The sequence below is a fragment of the Phoenix dactylifera genome, chromosome 14 (genome assembly GCF_051530095.1).
Source record: "Phoenix dactylifera cultivar Ajwa chromosome 14, Ajwa_hap1_PhDact_Kaust_v1.1, whole genome shotgun sequence".
Lineage (NCBI taxonomy): Eukaryota > Viridiplantae > Streptophyta > Magnoliopsida > Arecales > Arecaceae > Phoenix > Phoenix dactylifera.
The window spans coordinates 6,029,158-6,052,415 of NC_143203.1; the positions used below are offsets into that span (position 1 = coordinate 6,029,158).

General features: G+C 40.8%; 1 protein-coding gene across 1 annotated transcript; it reads left to right on the forward strand.

Annotated features, from left to right (window-relative positions):
* The first annotated feature begins 6,509 nt into the window (after window positions 1–6,509).
* LOC149751316 (uncharacterized) lies at window positions 6,510–19,479 on the forward strand. Its single transcript, XM_089927285.1, has 3 exons — window positions 6,510–7,190; window positions 7,687–8,034; window positions 19,471–19,479. Exons 1-3 carry the CDS (start codon window positions 6,525–6,527, stop codon window positions 19,477–19,479), a joined length of 1,023 nt encoding a protein of 340 aa, XP_089783411.1. The 5' UTR covers window positions 6,510–6,524.
* The last annotated feature ends 3,779 nt before the right edge of the window (window positions 19,480–23,258 follow it).

Sequence of the window (23,258 nt, forward strand, 5' to 3'; positions counted from 1 at the left end):
GATCAGATCTGAGTCCTCTACTTTTCTTACAGACCTCATCTCTATCTGCTTCAAGACAATTGATCAAGAGTTGATTGAATCCCGACGAGCAGATTTCAGCTTTCAAGTATTCTGCAGCTGCTAGCACTGTTGCGGAAGAAGATCCTTCAGGGTTTCGCGTGTACTTCTCGTAGAGGCCATTCGTGTAAATAGCTGCGAAGTCAAGAATCAGATCCATAACTTTCATCCATCATAAAAGGTATTAATCTAGCATTAATTATTTATTATAGTGTCAAGGTCTAGGTTCGATTTTCCGAGGTTTTACCCTCTTTTGGGGCTCCTCACGGAGATATCTCCAGAATCCATTCGATGGATATTCGGAGATTAATTGGAATAGAGTTCTTAAGTTTCAGATCTGATAGTTAATCACGCATAAAAGTTTTAGCATAATTGTTTAAACGATTCTGGCATAATCCTATGTATTCTTAATGTGCTGATTTCTAGATTTGATCTTGTAAGCATGCATGAATTAAATTGTTTGATTCATTTTTCCGCTGCATTTTTGAAACTTAAAAAGAACTATGTATGGCTTGATACCCCTTATGAAGGGGTACGTAGGCAATCCGATCAGGTTCAGCCATGGTTTTCAAAAAAAAAAAATTCAGCATGCCAAACACCGAAGAACCTAGGAATAACTTTCACTAATGGCGAGTGGAAGGCTAATTTTTTTTTCATGCATTAGGCTCCTTCCCTTTTTTTCTTTTTTGTTTCTTTCTTTCTTCCTTGAATTCGACCACCAGCTGATGGAGATCCTTTTAATGTTGCTATCTCCTCTAACTTCACGCCAACCATCCCATATTTGGGGAGGATTTTGTGGAATTTTGAATTTTGAATTCAAAATGAAAGTTTATGCGCTATCACATGATGAAACTTGATCTAATCTAAATCATTCATCATGTTGTCACTTCCCACTTTCAATTTCAAATTCCCATGCCCACAACCAGATTAGAGAGTCATGTGGTGATTTTGTGGTGTTTAAATTTGAAATTCAAACTTAATTAGAAGTGAGATAAAGATAAAGATGACATATGCCATGAAGAGAGAGAATTTGATCTTATCCAATTCTTTTCATGAATTTATCTCTCCACGTCACCCCATCTGATGATGAAGGAGGTCCCTGATGTGTGCCACATGTCCCATGGCGCCATTAAATAAATTAAATTAATTTTTAATCAAAAAAAATCAATTTATGGCGCCATGCATGGATATGTGACATGTGGATTTCAAGATCCGAACAGTTTCAGATCAAACCCATTTAATTAAATTAAATTCTAATAATTAGGATGGTCTAATTACCTTGCGTTGAATCTAATCCAATTAGGTCAATCCCTAATTAAGTATAAATTTAATCTCATTTAATTTGGTCAACCTAAGTCCTCTTGATTCAGACCTAATCCAATCAGATCAAAAATCCTAATTGAGCCCAGAATTGAATCCAATTCAATTTAGCTCATCCTTAGTCCAATTACTCAATCAAAATGAGTTTATTAGTAATCTAATTACTATTTAATCCTCCAATAATTACTTTAATTATTTTATAGGATAATTTGCCAAGCAAATTGACCAAATTACCCCTGAATGATTCTCAATCATTTATCAGCCATCTTGATCAATCAGGAAACTTCTATGCGTGTGACCTCATAGGTTCGAAACTAAGCCGGTAGTACAAGAATGACTTCCTACACTAATCGATGTGACCATCTAGCAATGGTATCTGACGTCTGGATAGGCCGAATATATACGAAGCAAATATTCTGAAACCCTAGACTATGGTTACTATATAATTCATCCCTTTGACTCCCAATGCCAGGATGACCTTAGAGTTCTGTCAACTCTGTAATTAGTACATCCATGATGTGATTCAACTTTAGAAATCCTGTGACTCCTCATATGGATTATCCTAGCCAAGGTTTTGCTAAATTGAACACAAAGCATTATCTTCTATTTTCAGGAGGGGTTAATTCCATCTTAACTCACTCACTAATTTCGCAAGTACTTGACTGCACCCAGTAACCTTCCGTTCCAGAATTAAAAATTTTGCTAGTCCGGTACCAAAGTATAGTGAGTTGATTGCTAATCACTGTGGTGATCTCAGATTTGAGGGATACTTATACCCATATCCACTCAGAACATCTTTCGACAGTAGAGTATTCCGAAATTGGTCACGTTTAGTGAAATGTACTCCTACACTTCACATGTGTGACATATCAGTGTCTCCAGACTTCTTGGTTAAGAGGACAACCAACGTATATGTCTCACAACGACCTAATCTCGATAATACTGTCGTCCTAGTAACAGTATATCATTTAGTCGCGAACAGGTTTAAGAACTTGAAGATAAATCCTTCTTTATCATAAAATAAGTCCTAATGACTTCATCATATAAGTGTTCATTTGAAGATGTTCAATAAAATGATGAATAATGCCAAATAACAGTTTATTAATTTATCAATTCATTTACAAAATTCAATCATCAATATGCTGACGATTGACTTTTAGGATACCATTTCCAACAACTCCCACTTAGCCTAAAGCCAAACGGCACAGTATCTAATACCCATCTTCGACTTGTGTTTGTTGAACTCTTTGATGCTGAGAACTTTGGTAAATGGGTCAGCCAGATTTTCTTTTGTGTCAATCTTCTGAAGATCAATATTACCTCATTCGACAATCTCTCGAAACAGGCGATAGCGACGTAGAATATGCTCGGTCCGCTGATGTGCTTTGGGTTCTCTTGCTTGAGCTATGGCTCCAGTATTGTCACAAAATACAGGCACTGGACCATCAATGGTGGGTGTCACTCCAAGCTCGGTGATGAACTTCCGCAACCATATAGCTCCCTTGGCGGTACCAGATGCTGCGATGTATTCTGCTTCACATGTAGAATCTGCCACTGTATGCTACTTGGAACTCTTCCAGCAGATGGCTGAAAGTGCATCCTAGATTCTTCAGTGTTTAGCATGCTGAATTTTTTTTCCAAACCATGGCTGAACTTGATCGGGTTGCCTACGTATCCCTTCACAAGGGGATCAAGCCACACGTAGTTCTTTTTAAGTTTTAAAAACGCAGCGGAAAAATGAATCAAACAATTTAATTCATGCATGCTTACAAGATCAAATCTACAAATCAGCACATTAAGAACACATAGGATTATGCAGGAATTGTTTAAATAATTATGCTAAAACTTTTATGCATGATTAACCTATTTCAATTAATCTCTCTATTTCAATTAATCTCCGAATATCCATCGAATGGATTCTGAAAATATCTCCGTGAGGAGCTCCAAAAGAGGGTAAAACCTTGGGGAATCGAACCTAGACCTTGACACCATAATAAATGATTAATGCTAGATTAATACCTTTTATGACGGATGAAAGTTGTGGATCTGATTCTTGACTTCGCAGCCATGCACACGATGGCCTCTACGAGAAGTACATGCGAAGCACTGAAGGATCTTCCTACACTAATCAATGTAACCATCTAGTAATGGTACCCGACGTCCGGATAGGCCGAATATATGCGAAGCAAATATTCTGGAACCCTGAACTATGGTTACTGTATAATTCAATCCCTTTGACTCCTAATGCCAAGATGACTTAGAGCTCACTATCAACCCTATAATTAGTACATCCATTATGTGATTAACTTTAGATATCACGTGACTCCTCACTGGGATTACCCTGGCCAAGATTTTACTAAATTAATCACAAGACATTATCTCCTATTTTCAGAAGGGGTCAATTCCATCTTGACTCACAACTGACTACGCAAGTACTTGACTGCACCCAGTGACCTTCCGTCACTGAATTAGAAATTCAGTTAGTCCGGTACCAAAGTACAGTGAGTTGCTTGCTAGTCACAGGTTGCGTTCTCAGGTCAGAGGGCCAAACTTATACCCATATCCACTCGGAATATTTCTCGACAGCAGAGCATTTCGGAATAGGTCACGTTCAGTGAAAAGTACTCCTACACTTCACCTGTGTGGCATACTAGTGTCTCCACACTCCTTGGTTAAGAGGACAACCAACGTATATGTCACACAACGACCTTGTGGAGTGATTGATTAAAACCCCATTTGATTTTGATGAGCTCAAAGCATTTGAGTATATCTTTTGATTACTAATGAATTCAATTGAGTGTTTCAGTGAAAATCCTGTCTAAGTGTCCCAAGACTTGGTTCATAATTTTTGGATAAGTTAAGGAGTCTGTTTGAACCAATGTCTGAGACTCGAGTCGACTCCCGAGTATCACGAGTCGACTCCAAGCGTATCAAGTTCACTGGCACGAGCTCGAGTCGACTCCAGATAAGTACGAGTCGACTCCGACTGAGAACAGACAGAAGGACAGAAAGCTTCAACTCAGAACCTGTCAGCGAGTCGACTCCCGAAGTGCGCGAGTCGACTCCGATGTTCACCGAGTCGACTCTAAGGAAGTAAGAGTCGACTCCAAGCAGTCACAGGCAGAAAAGTCAGAGAACAGTTTTCGGGTCTGAGATTCGAGTCGACTCCAGTGGAACGCGAGTTGACTCCGATAGGTGGCAAGTCGACTCCAGAGAAAGCAAGAGTCGACTCTCAGCGGTACACAAAGAAAAAGTCAGAGAGCATTTTATGGACTCTGAGATTCGAGTCGACTCCCGCAATACGCGAGTCGACTCCAAGACACCGCGACCCCAAGACAGACAGAAAACCAAGTTACTGCCTCTGAGATTCGAGTCGACTCCCAGACAGCTCGAGTCGACTCCAAGACAGCTTCACGTCAAAAGGCAGAAGACCATCTTTCGGAAACTGAGAGCCGAGTCGACTCCAAGGAAGTTCGAGTCGACTCCAAGACTGGACGAGCCAAAAGACAGAGGATCGGGAGTTTGGACTCTGAGATTCGAGTCGACTCCCAGGACAGTCGAGTCGACTCGAGTGGACAAAATTCAAAATTGGATCCACGGACTTCAGTGGATGAGCCGACTCCAAAATTGCCAAGTCAGCTCCAGAAGTTGACGAGTCGACTCCAGGTCAAGACGAGTCGACTCCCAGTCGTGAAGGCAACTTTAATTCAAATTTGGAACAGTTGCCGAGTCGACTCCGGAAAAGCTTGAGTCGACTCCCGCTACAGCTGAGTCGACTCCTGATAGCGCGAGTCGACTCCAACCCACCAACGGTCATATTGTCAGGCTGCGCAGAGTGTTCAGAACGGGCAGAAAAAGCACTCTAACGGCTAGTTTCCGTGGGGGTTGGCTTAAATAGCCACAGAGGACTGTAGCAAGGGAGAGAACAACCATTCCACTCTAACTAATCAAGCATTCAAGCTCTGCAACGTGCTCTTCAACGAAAAAGAGGAAGATCTGCATTTACTGCTTCCAACTACATCTTCCCAGCAATTAAAGCCTCCTTCTCCTGCATTCAAGTCGACTACTCTTTCAAGAGGAGACCAGAAGTTTGAGAAGCCATTCCTCATCTCCAATCTAAAAGCGTTTGAGGCTTCTTAACTTCATTTATTGTTCATATTGTTTTCATCTGCTTTTTGAGAAGCTCATTTTCTGTTTTCTTTCTACAACTTGTATTTACTTAGTTCAATCGGGGATTGAATCAAGGGGATTGAGGTTGGTTGGTGAGCCGAGTTAAAACCAACGTGTGTAAGGGTTTGATTGTGATCCCGGGAAAACAATCGGGGCAGTTCTAGTCGGTGAGCCTGGGAAAACCGACCGAGTTCGTTGTGAGCTCGTAAAACAACAAGTTTGGTTGTGAGCTTGGAAAACAACCGGCTGTAATCCAAGGGGGTTATAGTGAATTCCCAAGTGAGACTTGGGGAGTGGACGTAGGAGCAAGGGTTAGCTCCGAACCACTATAAAACCTTGTGTTTGTGTTGGATTGTCTCTCTTCTTCTTCCCCTCACATCACTCACAGCACTTAGCATTAATTAAATAACTTGCAATAGTTTTTAATTAGTCAACCACATCGTTTTAATTATTCAAATTATTTTAAAACCCAATTCACCCCCCCTCTTGGGTTGTCTATCTGGGCAATAAGTGGTATCAGAGCCTAAACTCTTCCACCCAAGAGTTAAAAGATCAAAATGACAACCCCATTTGGATCTTCCCACATTGAGGGTCAGTCCACCCAAAGACCCCCTTTCTTTAATGGATCCGACTACTCATACTGAAAGGTTAGGATGAGAATATTCATCCAAGCCCAAGACTATGAGATGTGGACCATTGTAGTAAATGGCCCATACATCCCATCCATATATGTAGAGGGTATCAAGGTACCCAAACTAAAAAAGGATTGGGATGAACATGACATGAGGAAGGCACAACTAAACTCTAAAGCTATGAATGTGTTTTATTGTGCCTTGGATAGAAATGAATTCAATAGGGTCTCTACTTGCAACTCTGCAAAAGAAATTTGGGATAGACTTGAAGTGACCCATGAGGGAACGAATCAAGTTAAAGAATCCAAAATTAATATATTGGTTCATAAGTATGAACTATTTAAAATGGATTCTAATGAGACAATCACTAGCATGTTCACTAGGTTTACTGACATTGTCAATGGCCTAAAAAGCCTTGGCAAGAGCTATACTAACAGTGATCTTGTCAGAAAAATACTTCGCTGCCTACCAAGGTCATGGGAAGCCAAGGTGACGGCAATCCAAGAAGCTAAAGACTTGAACAAGCTTCCACTTGAAGAGCTCCTTGGATCCCTAATGACTCACGAGCTAACCATGAAGCAACACAGCGAAGAGGAGTCCTCCCACAAGAAAAAGGTAATAGCTCTTAAGTCTACTTCATCTAACAAGGACTTGTCTTGCAGTAGCAGCAGTGATGAAGAAGAGAATGAGGAAGATGATGGTGAGGCTCTTCTTGTGCGCAAGTTCAAGAAATTCATCAACCACAAGAAGTCCTATCATCAAAGGAGAGGCCCCTCAAATTCCTACCGCAAGGACAAAGGTAAGGAAAGGGAAAATGAGGGGATTGGGTGTTACGAGTGCAAGAAGCCGGGTCACATAAGAGCTGAGTGCCCCTTACTGAAGAAGGGGAGTAAGTACAAGAAGAAGAAGGCTCTTGTCACAACACTATCCGACTCCGACTCATCATCCTCCTCATCAGATGATGAACAAGAAGAGAAGGCCAATTTCTGCTTCATGGCCAATGAAAACGAGGTAACTTCCGATACGCATCCTGATTTTTCTTTTGATGAACTTTATGATGCATTTAATGAATTAATGGTAGAATATAAGGCCATAAATCTTAAGAATAAAGAACTTAATGACCTAAAAGCAGAAAATCAAACTCTAACTAAAGAACTTAACAAATACAAACCCTTAGTTGAAAAATTTACATATAGTTCTGAAAAATTAAACATGATACTTAATAGTCAACGAGCCGTATTTAATAAAGCGGGTTTAGGGTATAAACCAAGAAATAAACAAAAACTTCTTAGTAACTTCTTTGTTAAAGCTGGGGAAACTAAAACTAAGAAAATAACTTGCTTTTGCTGTGGTACTATAGGTCATAAAGCGAATGTGTGTAATTTTAGGAAAAATAAAACAAAAAAGAAAATTAAAAGGGTATGGGTTCCAAAAGGAACCAACTTGACTAACCATGAAGGACCCAAGAAAACTTGGGTACCTAAGATGACATGATTTGCTTGTGTAGGAGTGTCTTGCAGCCAAGGTCAACAAAAACTGCTGGTACTTGGATAGTGGCTGCTCAAGGCACATGACGGGTGACAAAGATCAATTTTTCACCCTTGAAGCTAAGAAGGGAGGTGCTGTGACTTTTGGAGACAACAACCAAGGTCACATCATTGGTATTGGTAAAGTTCAAATCACCCCTTCTACTTTTATTGATAATGTTAGATATGTTGATGGTCTTAAGCATAACTTATTAAGCATTAGTCAATTATGTGATAAAGGGTATGATGTTATGTTTAAGCCATCACTATGCATTATAACAAACCCTAATGATAATAGTTTAGTTTTTAAAGGGATTAGATGTGGAAATGTATATGTTGTAGACCTAGAAGATCTTGCAAAACATAACCAATGTTTAGTTGTAAATGAAACTAAAGATAATGATGCTAGTTGGTTATGGCACCGTAAGTTAGGTCATGCAAGCATGGACACAATAACTAAACTAGTTAAAAGAGACTCCGTGATAGGTTTGCCAAAATTAAAATTTGAAAAGAACAAAATATGTGAAGCATGTCAATTTGGCAAACAATCTAGGAACTCTTTTAAATCCATAAAATGTGTCTCTACCTCTAGGCCTCTAGAATTATTACACATGGACCTATTTGGTCCAACTAGAACAACAAGCCTAGGTGGAAATAAATATGGTCTAGTTATAGTAGATGATTACTCTAGGTACACATGGGTCATGTTCCTAGTGCATAAGGATCAAGCATTTTCTATGTTTAAGAAGTTCCATAAGGAAGTAACAAATGCTAGAGAGTCTTCAGTCATAGCCATTAGAAGTGACCATGGTACCGAATTCGAAAATCGGTCATTTAATGAATTTTGTAGTAAGAAGGGGATAACCCATAATTTCTCAGCACATAGGACACCACAACAAAATGGAGTGGTGGAAAGGAAGAATAGAACACTAGAGGAAATAGCTAGAACTATGTTATGTGAAAGTAACCTCCCTAAGTACTTTTGGGGAGAAGCCATTAATACCTCTTGTCACATACTAAATAGAGTTCTATTGAGACCCATTATAAAGAAAACACGTTATGAACTGTGGAAAAACAGAAAACCAAAGGTTAATTATTTTCATGTGTTTGGATGTAGGTGTTTTGTGCATAATAATGGGAAAGATAATCTAGGGAAATTTGACCCTAAATCTGATGAAGGAATATTCTTAGGTTATTCTACAACTAGTAAAGCCTATAGAGTCTTTAATAAAAGAACCTTAGTTATAGAAGAATCTATACATGTTATTTTTGATGACTCTAGTGACATCTCGTCTAGTAAGAAGGTTAATTTTGATGATGATATGGAAATACTTGAAGAAAAGATAGATGAGATGGGATTACAAGATGATAATCAAAAGTTGATTGAAGGAGAATCATCAAGCCAAGAGGCTATTATGGATCATGGGCTAACTAAAGCTTGGAGGTATGCTCATGGGCATCCTAAGGAACTAATTCTAGATGATCCATCTCAACCCGTTAGGACTAGAGCATCCCTTAGGAATTTGAATAACCATCTAGCTTTTGTTTCACACTTTGAGCCCAAACATATAGAAGAAGCCGAAAATGATGTAAATTGGATAAATGCAATGCAAGAAGAACTAAACCAATTTACTAGAAACAAAGTGTGGAATCTAGTAGAGAGACCTTCTGAATATCCAATTATTGGTACTAAATGGATTTATAAAAATAAACTTGATGAAAATGGAATTGTTATAAGGAATAAGGCTAGACTAGTAGCAAAGGGGTATAATCAAGAAGAAGGTATAGATTTTGATGAAACCTTTGCTCCCGTAGCTAGACTTGAGGCGATTAGACGACTATTAGCATATGCATGCTCTAAGGACTTCAAACTATTTCAAATGGATGTAAAAAGTGCATTTTTAAATGGGTATATTAATGAGGAGGTATATGTAGAACAACCTCCTGGTTTTGAAAATCATCAATACCCCAATCATGTATATAAGCTAAATAAAGCACTTTATGGTTTAAAACAAGCACCTAGAGCATGGTATGAGAGGCTTAGCAAATTTCTATTAGAACATGAATTCTCTAGGGAAAATGTAGATACAACACTATTTCTGAAAAAGCAAAATAAGGATATGTTATTAGTACAGATTTATGTTGATGATATCATTTTCGGTGCTACTAACAATCGCCTCTGCGAGGAATTTGCTGATTTGATGCAGAGTAAGTTTGAGATGAGCATGATGGGAGAGCTGAACTACTTTCTCGGGCTTCAAATCAAACAGTCTGAAGGAGGCATCTTCATCAATCAAGCCAAATATATCAAGAAGATGCTCAAGAAGTTTGACATGGAGGGAAACAAGTCAATCAGCACCCCCATGAGCTCATCATGCAAGTTAGACCAAGATGAATCAGGTAAATCTGTAGATCAAAAACTTTATAGAGGTATGATAGGATCTTTACTGTATCTTACTGCAAGTAGACCTGATATTATGTTTAGTGTGTGCATGTGTGCTAGATATCAGGCTAATCCTAAAGAATCACATCTAGTTGCAGTTAAGAGAATTTTTAAATACTTAATAGGAACTAAGAACATAGGGCTATGGTACTCTAAAGAATCTAGCCTAAACTTAATAGGGTACACAGATTCAGACTTCGCTGGATGTAAGCTTGATAGAAAAAGTACCAGCGGGTCGTGTCAATTTCTAGGAGAAAACCTTATCTCATGGTTTAGCAAGAAACAAAACTCGGTTGCATTATCCACTGCAGAAGCTGAATATGTTGCAGCCGGGAGTTGTTGTGCTCAAATCTTATGGATTAAACAACAATTAGAAGATTATGGCATTAAACAAGATAAAATTCCCATTATTTGTGATAATACAAGTGCCATAAACCTAACTAAAAATCTAATTCAACATTCAAGAACTAAACACATTGAGATAAGACATCACTTCATAAGAGATCATGTATTGAATGGTGATGTGACACTCCAATTTGTTTGTACTGATAATCAATTAGCAGATATTTTTACAAAACCCCTAAGTGAAGAGAGGTTTAGTGTGCTTAGGAGGGGATTAGGAGTGATTGATCCATCCTAGTGGTTCCACTAGATACATTGATTTTGATGATTACAATGTGGTTAAAAATAGAGTTTCTTTCCAATGATCATCAAATCAGATCTTAATTAAGTGATTTTCCGTCATTCGGCACGATTATAGCATGAGTTTTAGGTGCGTGCCAAAGTTAGAGACGACTCGAGTAAGTTTCAGAGCCGGCTCCTAAGGGGGAGTCGACTCGCGCATTGGCGGGAGTCGACTCGCAAAGATGGCAGCAGAGGGGGAGTCGACTCGCATACTGTCGGGAGTCGACTCGAGGTCCACAGGCGCATAAGGAGAGTCGACTCGCGCATATTCTGGAGTCGACTCGAGGTCGAGTCGACTCGCGACTCAGTGGAGTCGACTCGCAGTCGGGATCCGACTTTTTAACCCTAGATTTGTCGTTTCGAAAACACTTTTCTTTCAAGCCGCCACTGTTCAAAAAGCCCTAGAGCCGACTCCTAGGTCGTCCCCGATCGTCTCCAAGCCATTTTTCCGTCGATTCTTCGCCGGACATTGAGTTCTCCTCCCTTCCTAGGTCATTCCCGGTCGGTTCCGAGTCTTTTCCGTCGGTCCTTCACCGTCCTCTAGGTTTTTCCTCTCAGTTTAGGTCAAAATGCCACGTAAGACCGTAGTTAGGAAGAGGTCCCGACCCGAGGCCGGTCCCGAGCGGCGCTCCAAGGCGCGGCACGATCCCGCGAGGCAACCACCTCCGGCTCGTTCCCCGCCTAGGGCGGTTCCCGCGAGGCCATTGGCCGGGAAGGTCGTCTCCACCGGGAGGTATGTCGATTTCGACTTCCTCTCCCGGGAAGGGTTCACCATAGGTGATAGACTTAGGGCCCAGGGCCTAGAGTACTTCCTTACACTGGACCTCCCCACATACCCGGGCCTTATTAGAGAGTTCTATGGTACCGTCCATCGGGGAGATGGAGGTATCGAGGGCACAGTAGCCGGTGTCCCTTTGCGTGTCACGAAGGATCTTATTGCCCACATCCTCCACCTTCCATTAGCAGGGGTGGCTCCCGCACACCCTGAGGATAGGGTTGAGGCCCTTACGGCCGTTCTAGGACATCCACCCCAGTCACCTCTAGACGAGGTATCCGCGAGCTCACTACCGATTGAGGTGCGGATCCTCTTGAGTATTTTGTCTAGATCCATCTTCCCTAAGACAGGGAGATTTGATTTTGTAAATGAGAGAGACCTAGCTCTTATGTTCTATATCCTTCAGGACACCCCAATCAACTTCCCTAAGCTCATCTATAGGTATATGTGTGAGCCCTTAGATAGACCTAGGCTCACCCTCCCATACGGCATGATTTTCACCCTTCTTTTTAGGGAGTACGAGGTTCCCATTCCTGAGGGGGAGCCCTTTCGCGCTTTGCGATGGACTGATCGCACGCGTGCGGGGACCCTACACAGGATGGGGTTTCGGAAGAGAGAGGGGGTATGGGTTAGGAAGTCTACCCTCACCGCTCAGACCACCAGACCTTCACCCAGTCCTGAGCCCGATTCAGACTACCCAGACCTTCCAGACCATCCAGACCTTCCATCCACTCCTCCTGCTCCTACCACCTCCGCCAGACCTTCCTCCTCGGCTCCACCATCCATGGAGGTCCGGATTGATCCTGAGCAGCTCCGGGAGCTGCGACAGGAGATAGTCAGAGATGTGAGGGATGAGCTGCTTCGGGAGCTCCGAGGTGCGGTGCCTGCTCCCACTCCTGCACCCGTATCTTCTCAGTTGGTCCCTTCCTTGACAGCCGTGACTGACATGACGGCTCATGTACGGGAAGAGATCTACAATGTCCGGAGTTTGGTCCAGGCCCAGTTCCACAGCATGAGTGAGGTCACGAGCACCACTCGACAGATGCGAGAGGACATAGGTCGTGACATGCACACCACCACCGAGGGGGCCGAGCGCTTGTCGAATGTACTCATCGACAAGCTGGACGCACTTCAGACGTCGGTGACTGGGCTTCAGACGTCGGTGACTGAGCTCTCCACTACACATAGCAGAGCCACTACGTCTATTATCACGCAGCTTGGCCATGTTACAGATGCAGTCACCCTCCTCATGGAGCAGAGCCGATTGAGAGGAGGAGCCACATCCACGAGAGGAGGACCCACATCCTCGAGAGGAGGTGCCTCATCCTCGAGGAGGCCATAGATGTTTTTGTGTTTTGTCTTGTTTTACTTTACTTATTGTATTCTCACATGTATTCACATTCATATCAATACAATGAGTAGACATTTTATCTTCAATTATGTGCCATTTGATGATTGGTTGTGCCATTGATTGTGTGTGATTGCCTCCTTTTTGATATGATGACAAAAAGGGGGAGAAATAAAATATGTAAAAAAAAAGGGGAGAAATATGTATAAAGTATGTAAAAGGGGCGAAATATGTAAAAGAAATCAATGAAAATCAATAAAAACATAAAACTCTTAAAAACACACAAATTTGTTCTAAGTGGATTCGGTACCTCGAGGCTCATTATCTCTCTTTTGGGGCTCCTAATGGAGTAATCTCCAGAATCTATTCAAGGGATATTCGGAGATTAGCTGAATCCTACACAAGAACAAATTGACAGATTTTCCCTCTAAATACAAAAAATTCAGTTCAAAAACTTCAAAGCATTAAAAGGAAATTCAGAGAATCAAAACATAGTTGAATGCATATGTTGAGGGAAAGAATCTGAATTTTAATCAAACTAAATCATTAATGACATATAAGCCAAACAATTGATTGCATAATATGAAGGCTTATATAATTCCAAATGAAAGGGAGAGCTTTAACTCCAAAATTTATTGTTTCACTCCTTTCAAGCTTGGATAAATTGAATTACCAGACATTTGAATTCATTTATGGATTTTATTTCATTATTTATTGAGCAATTCATTTCACATATACTCAAAGTTTTGTCATCATCAAAAAAGGGGAGATTGTGGAGTGATTGATTAAAACCCCATTTGATTTTGATGAGCTCAAAGCATTTGAGTATATCTTTTGATTACTAATGAATTCAATTGAGTGTTTCAGTGAAAATCCTGTCTAAGTGTCCCAAGACTTGGTTCATAATTTTTGGATAAGTTAAGGAGTCTGTTTGAACCAATGTCTGAGACTCGAGTCGACTCCCGAGTATCACGAGTCGACTCCAAACGTATCAAGTTCACTGGCACGAGCTCGAGTCGACTCCAGATAAGTACGAGTCGACTCCGACTGAGAACAGACAGAAGGACAGAAAGCTTCAACTCAGAACCTGTCAGCGAGTCGACTCCCGAAGTGCGCGAGTCGACTCCGATGTTCACCGAGTCGACTCCAAGGAAGTAAGAATCGACTCCAAGCAGTCACAGGCAGAAAAGTCAGAGAACAGTTTTTGGGTCTGAGATTCGAGTCGACTCCAGTGGAACGCGAGTCGACTCCGATAGGTGGCAAGTCGACTCTAGAGAAAGCAAGAATCGACTCTCAGCGGTACACAAAGAAAAAGTCAGAGAGCATTTTATGGACTCTGAGATTCGAGTCGACTCCCGCAATACGCGAGTCGACTCCAAGACACCGCGACCCCAAGACAGACAGAAAACCAAGTTACTGCCTCTGAGATTCGAGTCGACTCCCAGACAGCTCGAGTCGACTCCAAGACAGCTTCACGTCAAAAGGCAGAAGACCATCTTTCGGAAACTGAGAGCCGAGTCGACTCCAAGGAAGTTCGAGTCGACTCCAAGACTGGACGAGCCAAAAGACAGAGGATCGGGAGTTCGGGCTCTGAGATTCGAGTCGACTCCCAGAACAGTCGAGTCGACTCGAGTGGACAAAATTCAAAATTGGATCCACGGATTTCAGTGGATGAGCCGACTCCAAAATTGCCAAGTCAGCTCCAGAAGTTGACGAGTCGACTCCAGGTCAAGACGAGTCGACTCCCAGTCGTGAAGGCAACTTTAATTCAAATTTGGAACAGTTGCCGAGTCGACTCCGGAAAAGCTTGAGTCAACTCCCGCTACAGCCGAGTCGACTCCTGATAGCGCGAGTCGACTCCAACCCACCAACGGTCATATTGTCAGGCTGCGCAGAGTATTCAGAACGGGCAGAAAAAGCACTCTAACGGCTAGTTTCCGTGGGGGTTGGCTTAAATAGCCACAGAGGACTGTAGCAAGGGAGAGAACAACCATTCCACTCCAACTAATCAAGCATTCAAGCTCTGCAACGTGCTCTTCAACGAAAAAGAGGAAGATCTGCATTTACTGCTTCCAACTACATCTTTCCAGCAATTAAAGCCTCCTTCTCCTGCATTCAAGTCGACTACTCTTTCAAGAGGAGACCAGAAGTTTAAGAAGCCATTCCTCATCTCCAATCTAAAAGCGTTTGAGGCTTCTTAACTTCATTTATTGTTCATATTGTTTTCATCTGCTTTTTGAGAAGCTCATTTTCTGTTTTCTTTCTACAACTTGTATTTACTTAGTTCAATCGGGGATTGAATCAAGGGGATTGAGGTTGGTTGGTGAGCCGAGTTAAAACCAACGTGTGTAAGGGTTTGATTGTGATCCCGGAAGAACAATCGGGGCGGTTCTAGTCGGTGAGCCTGGAAAAACCGACCGAGTTCGTTGTGAGCTCGTAAAACAACAAGTTTGGTTGTGAGCTTGGAAAACAACCGGCTGTAATCCAAGGGGGTTATAGTGAATTCCCAAGTGAGACTTGGGGAGTGGACGTAGGAGCAAGGGTTAGCTCCGAACCACTATAAAACCTTGTGTTTGTGTTGGATTGTCTCTCTTCTTCTTCCCCTCACATCACTCACAGCACTTAGCATTAATTAAATAACTTGCAATAGTTTTTAATTAGTCAACCACATCGTTTTAATTATTCAAATTATTTTAAAACCCAATTCACCCCCCCCTCTTGGGTTGTCTATCTGGGCAACAGACCTAATCTCGATAATGCCGTCGTCCTAGTAACAACATATCATTTGGTCGCGAACAAGTTTAAGGACTCAAAGATAAATCCTCCTTTATCATAACATAAGTCCTAAGAACTTCATCATATAAAAGTTCATTTGAAGATGAAATGATGAATAATGCCAAATAATACTTTATTAATTTGTCAATTCATTTACAAAATTCAATCATCAATATGCTGACGATTGATATTTAGGATTCAAATCCCAACAACCCCCCACCCTTAAGAGTAAAGATATATCCCGACACGCTCTTGCTATCATCTTGATCTGACTGAAAACTTGAATCGGTATATCCCTTAAGTTTTAAGTCAGAATCACCGTAGACAAGCCACTGGTCGTTAGTATTTCTCAAATACTTAAGGATGGTTTTTACAACCTTCTAGTGGTTGCTACCTGGATCAGACTGGTATCTGCTCACTACTCCTAGCGAATATGCCACATCTGGTCTAGTACATGTCCTGGCATACATTATAGATCTCATTGCCGAAGCATATGGAATTCTATCCATACTCTCTCTTTCTTGAGGAGTTGTCGGACAATCCCTCTTAGAGAGGTTAATTCCATGGCCCATCGAAAGATGACCTTTTTTGGAATTAATCATACTGAACCTCTTCAGTATAGTATCAATATATGTGGACTGGGATAATCCAAGTAATCTTCTAGATCTATTTCTATAGATTTTCATTCCTAGGATGTAAGATGCTTCTTCCAAATCCTTCATGGCAAATTGAGATGATAGCCAAACCTTTATTCCTTGTAATACAGGAATTCATTTCCGATTAGAAGAATGTCATCCACATACAAAACAAGAAATATAATAACTGAACCATTTGCCAATTTATAAATGCAAGGTTCCTCTTCATTCTTAATGAAGCCACATGATTTGATCACCTTATCAAATCGTATGTTCCAACTCCATGAAGCTTGCTTTAATCCATAAATAGATTTTTGAAGCTTGCGCACCTTAGACTCATCTGCAGATATAAAATTTTCAGGTTGCGTCATATACACCTCCTCTTCTAAATCTCCATTTAGAAAAGCGGTCTTTACATCCATTTGCCAGATTTCATAATCTAAATGTGCTGCTATCGCAAGCATAATCCGAATGGACTTGAGCATTGCCATGGAGAAAACGTCTCGTCATAGTCAATACCATAACATTGACGATATTCCTTGGTAACCAGATGGACTTTATAGGTCTCAACCTGACTGTCTGCTCTCCATTTTCTTTTGAAAATTCACTTACACCCTATGGGTTTAATCCCTTCGGGTGGGTCAACTAATGTCCATACATCATTGACTTTCATGGATTTCATTTCGAATTGCATGGCTGCAAGCCATTTATCAGAATCATACCTCTCCATTGCATCCATATAGGTGAGCGGATCCTCATCGTTTTCATCAAGTTCGACAGGATCCTTGTTCCGGACTAAGAAACCGTAATATCTGTCCGACTGACGTGGTACTCTACCTGAGCGCCTTAAGGGTGCATCTAAAATAGGTTCTGGATTTGATCTAATCAATTCAAACTCAACTAGTTCAGCGGATGGTGTCGGGTCTTCTACATGTTGAACTTCCCTAAGCTCAGCATTAGAGCTTCTACTTGCTTCTCCAAGAAATTCCTTCTCTAAAAATACAGCTCTATTGCTTACGAACAACTTTTGTTCTTCAACAAGGTAGAAATAATATCCTTTAGTCTCTTTAGGGTAACCGACAAAGAAATATTTGTCAGACTTAGGTTCAAGTTTGTCTATTTTCAAACGTTTGACGTACGCCGGACACTTCCAAACCCTAAGGTGAGAGAGCATCGGCTTACGTCCAGTCCACATCTCATGTGGTGTTTTATTTACCGACTTACTTAGTACCTTATTTAGAATGTAGCAGGCTGACTTAAGTGCATATCCCCAAAAAGATATGGGCAGACTCGCAAACCCCATCATGGATCGAACCATGTCTAACAGAGTTCGATTTCTCCTTTCTGACACAACATTATATTGCGGTGTACTAGGAGGAGTCCATTAGGAGAGAATTTTATTTTCTTCTAGATATGCCAAAAACTCATTGGAGAGGTATTCACCTCCTCGATCTGATCGAAGAGTTTTAATATTCTTTCCAATTTATTTTTCTACTTCATTACGATATAATTTGAACATTTCAAATGATTCAGATTTATGTCTCATTAAATAGACATAACCATACCTAGAAAGGTCGTCTGTAAACGTAATAAAGGATAGGATTGAACATGTTTTGGATGATCAAGCTATCACCACCCGGAACAAAGGGTACCAACGCTATTTGGTTCATTGGGAGGGTCGACCAAAATCTGATGATTCATGGATTACTCAAGAGGACCTACAGAGACTCAACCCAGATCTTCTAGAAAAGTACCGCAGCCAAACCAACCCCTATTCGACAGTGTCGAATTCTTCCCACCCCTGGAGATATGGTGCGGGCACCAGAATCCAGAAAAGACTCCAATCAATTAACTCAAGGTCACTGTGGCTTTGATGGAGTCCTGTAAATAAAATCAATAAGTCAGAAAGCAAGCCTCAATAAGTCAGAAAGCAAGCCAAGTCAGGATAGGTTGCATATTTCTACTACCACTTTACATGTTTCTACCACCACCTCTGCACACCCTTGGAGCACCACCTCGGCATCCACATCAACATCAGCTAGCCACCTCACCACCACTCCAACCAATGGAAGCACGCCAACCAGGATGAAGTCAAGCATAAGGAGCCGACCACATCATCTCATCAGAAGAATCAATTACTATGCAACATGCTATGTGACACCTATTGGGACGCCACCTCAACACCACATCAGCAATCATCTCAACCAGACGCCACCTCAACACCACATCAGCAATCATCTCAACCAAGAGGATAATGCCAAATGGAAGAGTCAAAATCAAAATAACCAACACCATGCCACCTCATACAAGTTGACACGTCACCCAAATTCAAAGTCCAAGAGGTCGGCCACAATGTAAATGCAAGAAAATTTCAAATGGGAGCCAACAACTTTTCAAATCCCCCCCTTAAAGCTGGCCAACTTTCTTTCCTTTTCTCTAGCAACCAAGCTTTCAAATGCGGAGCGCCATTCATTATGTGTTTAAATTTCAAATCATGAGGAAAGCCTATAAATACCTCCTCATGACATCTTGTAATTTCAGTTGATGAATGAATAAAAAAAAAGAGCTTCTTTCTTCCTTAGCAATCTTGCTTTGTCACCTTGAGAGAAGGTTGGGCGTGAGGCCCTTGTTCCAAGTTGGGCGTGAGGCCCTAAAGCCACTTCCACATCCACTGTAGCCCTATCTCCTCTCGCCTTCCTTTTCTTTTGTGATTCCATTCCTCTCTCACGCCAAACCTCTAATCCCTGTTTCTTTGCAGGTCCTTAAAGTACTCCATGTCATTGGGTCTATTATCCTTCCAAACCAATAGCAAGAGGGGCCCTGTTGCAACGAAAAATGAAGCTTGGTTATCCAATCATCAACCCTCGAGAGTGAGATCAAGGATCCTCCTCCAGAAGAATTCCAGAAGTTCAATGTTTAGTAAGCCTCAACTCTAGGTCTGATTTATTGAAGAAAGCATCCTAATCTAGTGGTTTCTCAACCATATCGGTCCATTACTCTAAGTCCTAAATGAATTAGTATATGCGGGTAACTAGTCCTGAAATTACTATGCTCATGATAATGCTTTCTTAGCTCATATGTGACTGAATTTCCTATTGCAATTAGGCTAGTTAATCAACATAACTTATAACCCTTATGTTTAAATCCCTCGCATTCATCCCGCATCATTTTTGGTATCAGAGCAGGCTAATTAGGACACGCACATTGATTATGCTGAAATTCTGTACTTGCTGAAATTTCTGCCCTTTGCGGAAATCCATTGATGCTAAAATCCTAGTTTGCATGCCTTATTAAGCTTATGAATTAAATCTGAATATTTCAAATTTTAATTCTGAATTTTAGTTATTAAAGTTGAGATCTGATCTCCACAAATTTAGGATTTGAAGTTAACAATTTCAAAGTTAAATTTGGAAAAACTAAATTTGGGCTCCAAATATGAAATTTCCAATTTGACTTGTGAATCCGAATTTCAAAACTTGAAATTTTGAAACATCAGATCTGAAATCCAAATTTGAAATTCAAAATTCAAAATTAAAAATGGGGACTTAAATTGAAAAAAAAAATCTGAGATTCCAAAATTTAAATTTGAAATTTAAACTTGAAATTTGAAATTTGAAATTCAAAAGCTAAAAACTAAAATTCAAATCTGAAATTCAAAATTCAAAAGTTTAAATTCAAAATTTGAAATTTTAAATTTTAAATCTCAACTTGTGTGGACATTTAAAATTGTTGCATCCATCATAAATCATATTAAAGGCACTCTAATTACAACATAAGGAAAGGATTTCATCACCTTTCCTTAGCCCAAAACAACCACCCTCATAAATCTAGAACCCAAGCCTAATTTAAAACTCAATTAGCCAACTTAACTTAGAAACTACAACAAGTCTTTAGGCTAATTGAATTTGGCTAATTCCTTGTTGTTTAGAAATGTTCCGATCAGGGTCGTGGCTACCATCTTATATGTCCAGCCCCATTAAGCGGTTGGTGTAAGCTAAGTATGGTTAATGGCGGTTACACGAACTCTTGGTCCAACTGGCCTAGGCAAGTGGTGAACCAATTTTGATTAGATAAGTCTTTGATTTAGATTTAGCAAACCCTAGCATAGGTTAGTCATTTTGTTTTGTCTTGAGCCTTATATGACAACTAGATCAGGAACACCCTACAACCCATCACATACACAACCCATTGAAGCCATGGACCCCAATCTTGAGACCATCCTAAGGACTATGACTAAGCAGTTCAAACAATTGAACAATAGGTTTGATCAAGTTGAGGAGAGGCTAGGAACCCTAGAGGAAAATCAACAGACCCATATGGAACCTGAACTACCTGAATTGACACCCCAACCCCATCGTCACCTTTTCACTCCTGAACATAATCAGCGACGACCACATCAAGAACATGTAGACCAGGATGAACGAGCCCTTAGGAGTATCAGACTTGATGCACCCTCCTTCGAAGGAAGTCTAGACCCTAAGGTATACATTGATTGGGAAAATAACATGGATCAATATTTTGAATGGTATGAAATGTCGGAAGAAAGAAAATTCAAATTTGCCAAGCTTAGGTTGACACGACATGCAAGGTTACACTGGAGAAATATTGAGAGGATCACTAGACAAAGAGAAGAACTACCTATCAATACATGGAGACAGATGAAAATTAAGCTAAGAGAGAAATACGTCCCATTATCCTACGAACAGAGGTTACTAGATCAATGGCAAAGATTAAATCAAGGAGGAAAAACTGTATCTGAGTACATTGCCAAATTTAATGAGTTCGCTATGAGGTGCAACATAGTCGAGTCAGAAGCCGTAACCCTATCTAGGTTTAGAGCTGGTCTTAAGGAGGACATTCAAAGGGAATTGTTCTAAAAGAAAATTCATGATTTAGACCAAGCCTACCAGATTGCCAGAGACTGCGAACGATTCCAGAGGGGACCCATTGTTCGACAACCTGAACCCAATAGGATTAGCAACCTTGGAAGCAGGCCAAACCCATGTCCAAACCCATCACACAGACCCAATCCTATCACTCCACAGGCTCATAGGGACGACAAAGGAAAGGCCCCTGAAGGTAGAAAGGAAAACAATGTCTCTTGTTTTAGGTGTCATAAAATAGGACATTATGCAAGCCAATGCCCCACTAGAGCGTTACACATAGGAGAAGTAGAAGAAGAAGATCCTGAGACCCTAGAGAATTATGGAAAAGAAGTCTATGAAGCAGAGACCAATTTGGTAGATGAATATGAAGAAGAGGAAGAAATCATTGAGATGTCTGAATTTCTAGGAGTTGTGAGATGTATATTGACCCAGGCTAAAGAACAAGAAGATTGGCGTAGGACCAACTGTTGGAAATTGTGTCCCAAAGCCAATTTTTAATTGTAAGAAATTGGATTATGTATATATTTTATTAAAATGAATAAAAATTTATTCTGGCAATTTTCTATTCATCACAAGTGTTACATCTTCAAATTGAACTCCTGTGTATTGTGATGAAGTCCTTAGGACTAATTTAGTGGATAAAAGAAGTTTTATCATTTAGTCCTTAAACCAGTTCGCGACCAAATGATGAGCTGTCAATTGGACAATAGCTATGTCAAGTATAGGTCGTTGTGTGTCATTTAGTTGGTTGTCCTCTTAAACCAAGGAGTGTGGAGACACTGTATGGCATACAGGTGAGATGTAGGAGTACATCATCACTGAACAGTCACCTGCGTAGCACTCCACTGTCGGGAGTTAGCTCGCAAAGCGTATGGGCATAAGTACCCCTTAGACCTGAGACTGTCACGGTGACTTGCAAGCAACTCACTGTACTTAGGCACTGGATGACCTGAATTTCTAATTCAGGGATCAGAAGGATGCTGGGTGTAGTCAAGTACTCGCAAAGTCTGTGTATGAGTCAAGATGGGATTGACCGCTCCAGATTATAGGATTTGATGTCTCGCTGTATTTCAATTCAGTAAAACCTTGGCCAGGGTAAACCAAGTGATAGGTCACTTGATTTGATTATTTGAAATACACTATGGATGACCGGACCCGGAGGTCGACAGTCCACTCTGAGGTCATCTTGAGCATCGATGGTCATAGGGATGAATTATGCAACAACCATACGTCTAGGTTCTTGAATGTTGCTTTGCATATTCGACCTATCCGGACGTCGGGTATTATTGCTAGATGGTCACCTCAATTAGTGCATGGAGTAGTCCATGTACTACCGGCTTAGTGTTCGAACCTATCGGAGTCACGCACATTAGTCAAACTAAGTAGGAAAGTCTTGACCCAATTTAATTAAGAATTAAATTGTGGGTTATTTGGAATTTGGTTCTGTCTATGTTCAGCTAGCATTGAACATGAGGTACATGCTAAATTTCATGGATGAACAACTAATTAAGTCTGTATTTCGGGTCAATCAAGTTTCAATTAATGTAATTGAACTTGATCGGGACTCAATTGTTGAGATTGAATTTGATTGGGTCTAAATTAGTGCAATTGGGCTCGATCACGATTTAATTGGGATTTAATTTCGTATTTGTTTTGATCTAAGTCGGACTTGGATCGAGCCGAAACTGGACCCAATTGAATCCCCCATGAGTCGGACTCATGTGGAATTTTTCCGGGTCAAAAATCATTCAAATGGGTTGTCAATTTGGTTTAGAACCAAATAGGCTTGCTTTATTACAAAATGGGCTAACCCATTTTCTATTTGGCTAATCCCATTTGAATAGTGAACGGCTGACTTGTTTTAAACTCCTGTGGACCCATGGACCTTTAAGCTCATGGACCCTTAAGAGATGCTTATGAGCCGCGATGGAAAAGAAACGCCTGGGAGCAAAAACAGAGTCTTCTCCGTCCTTGGTTCAACGCCACACCGTGCCACCATCCGGACTC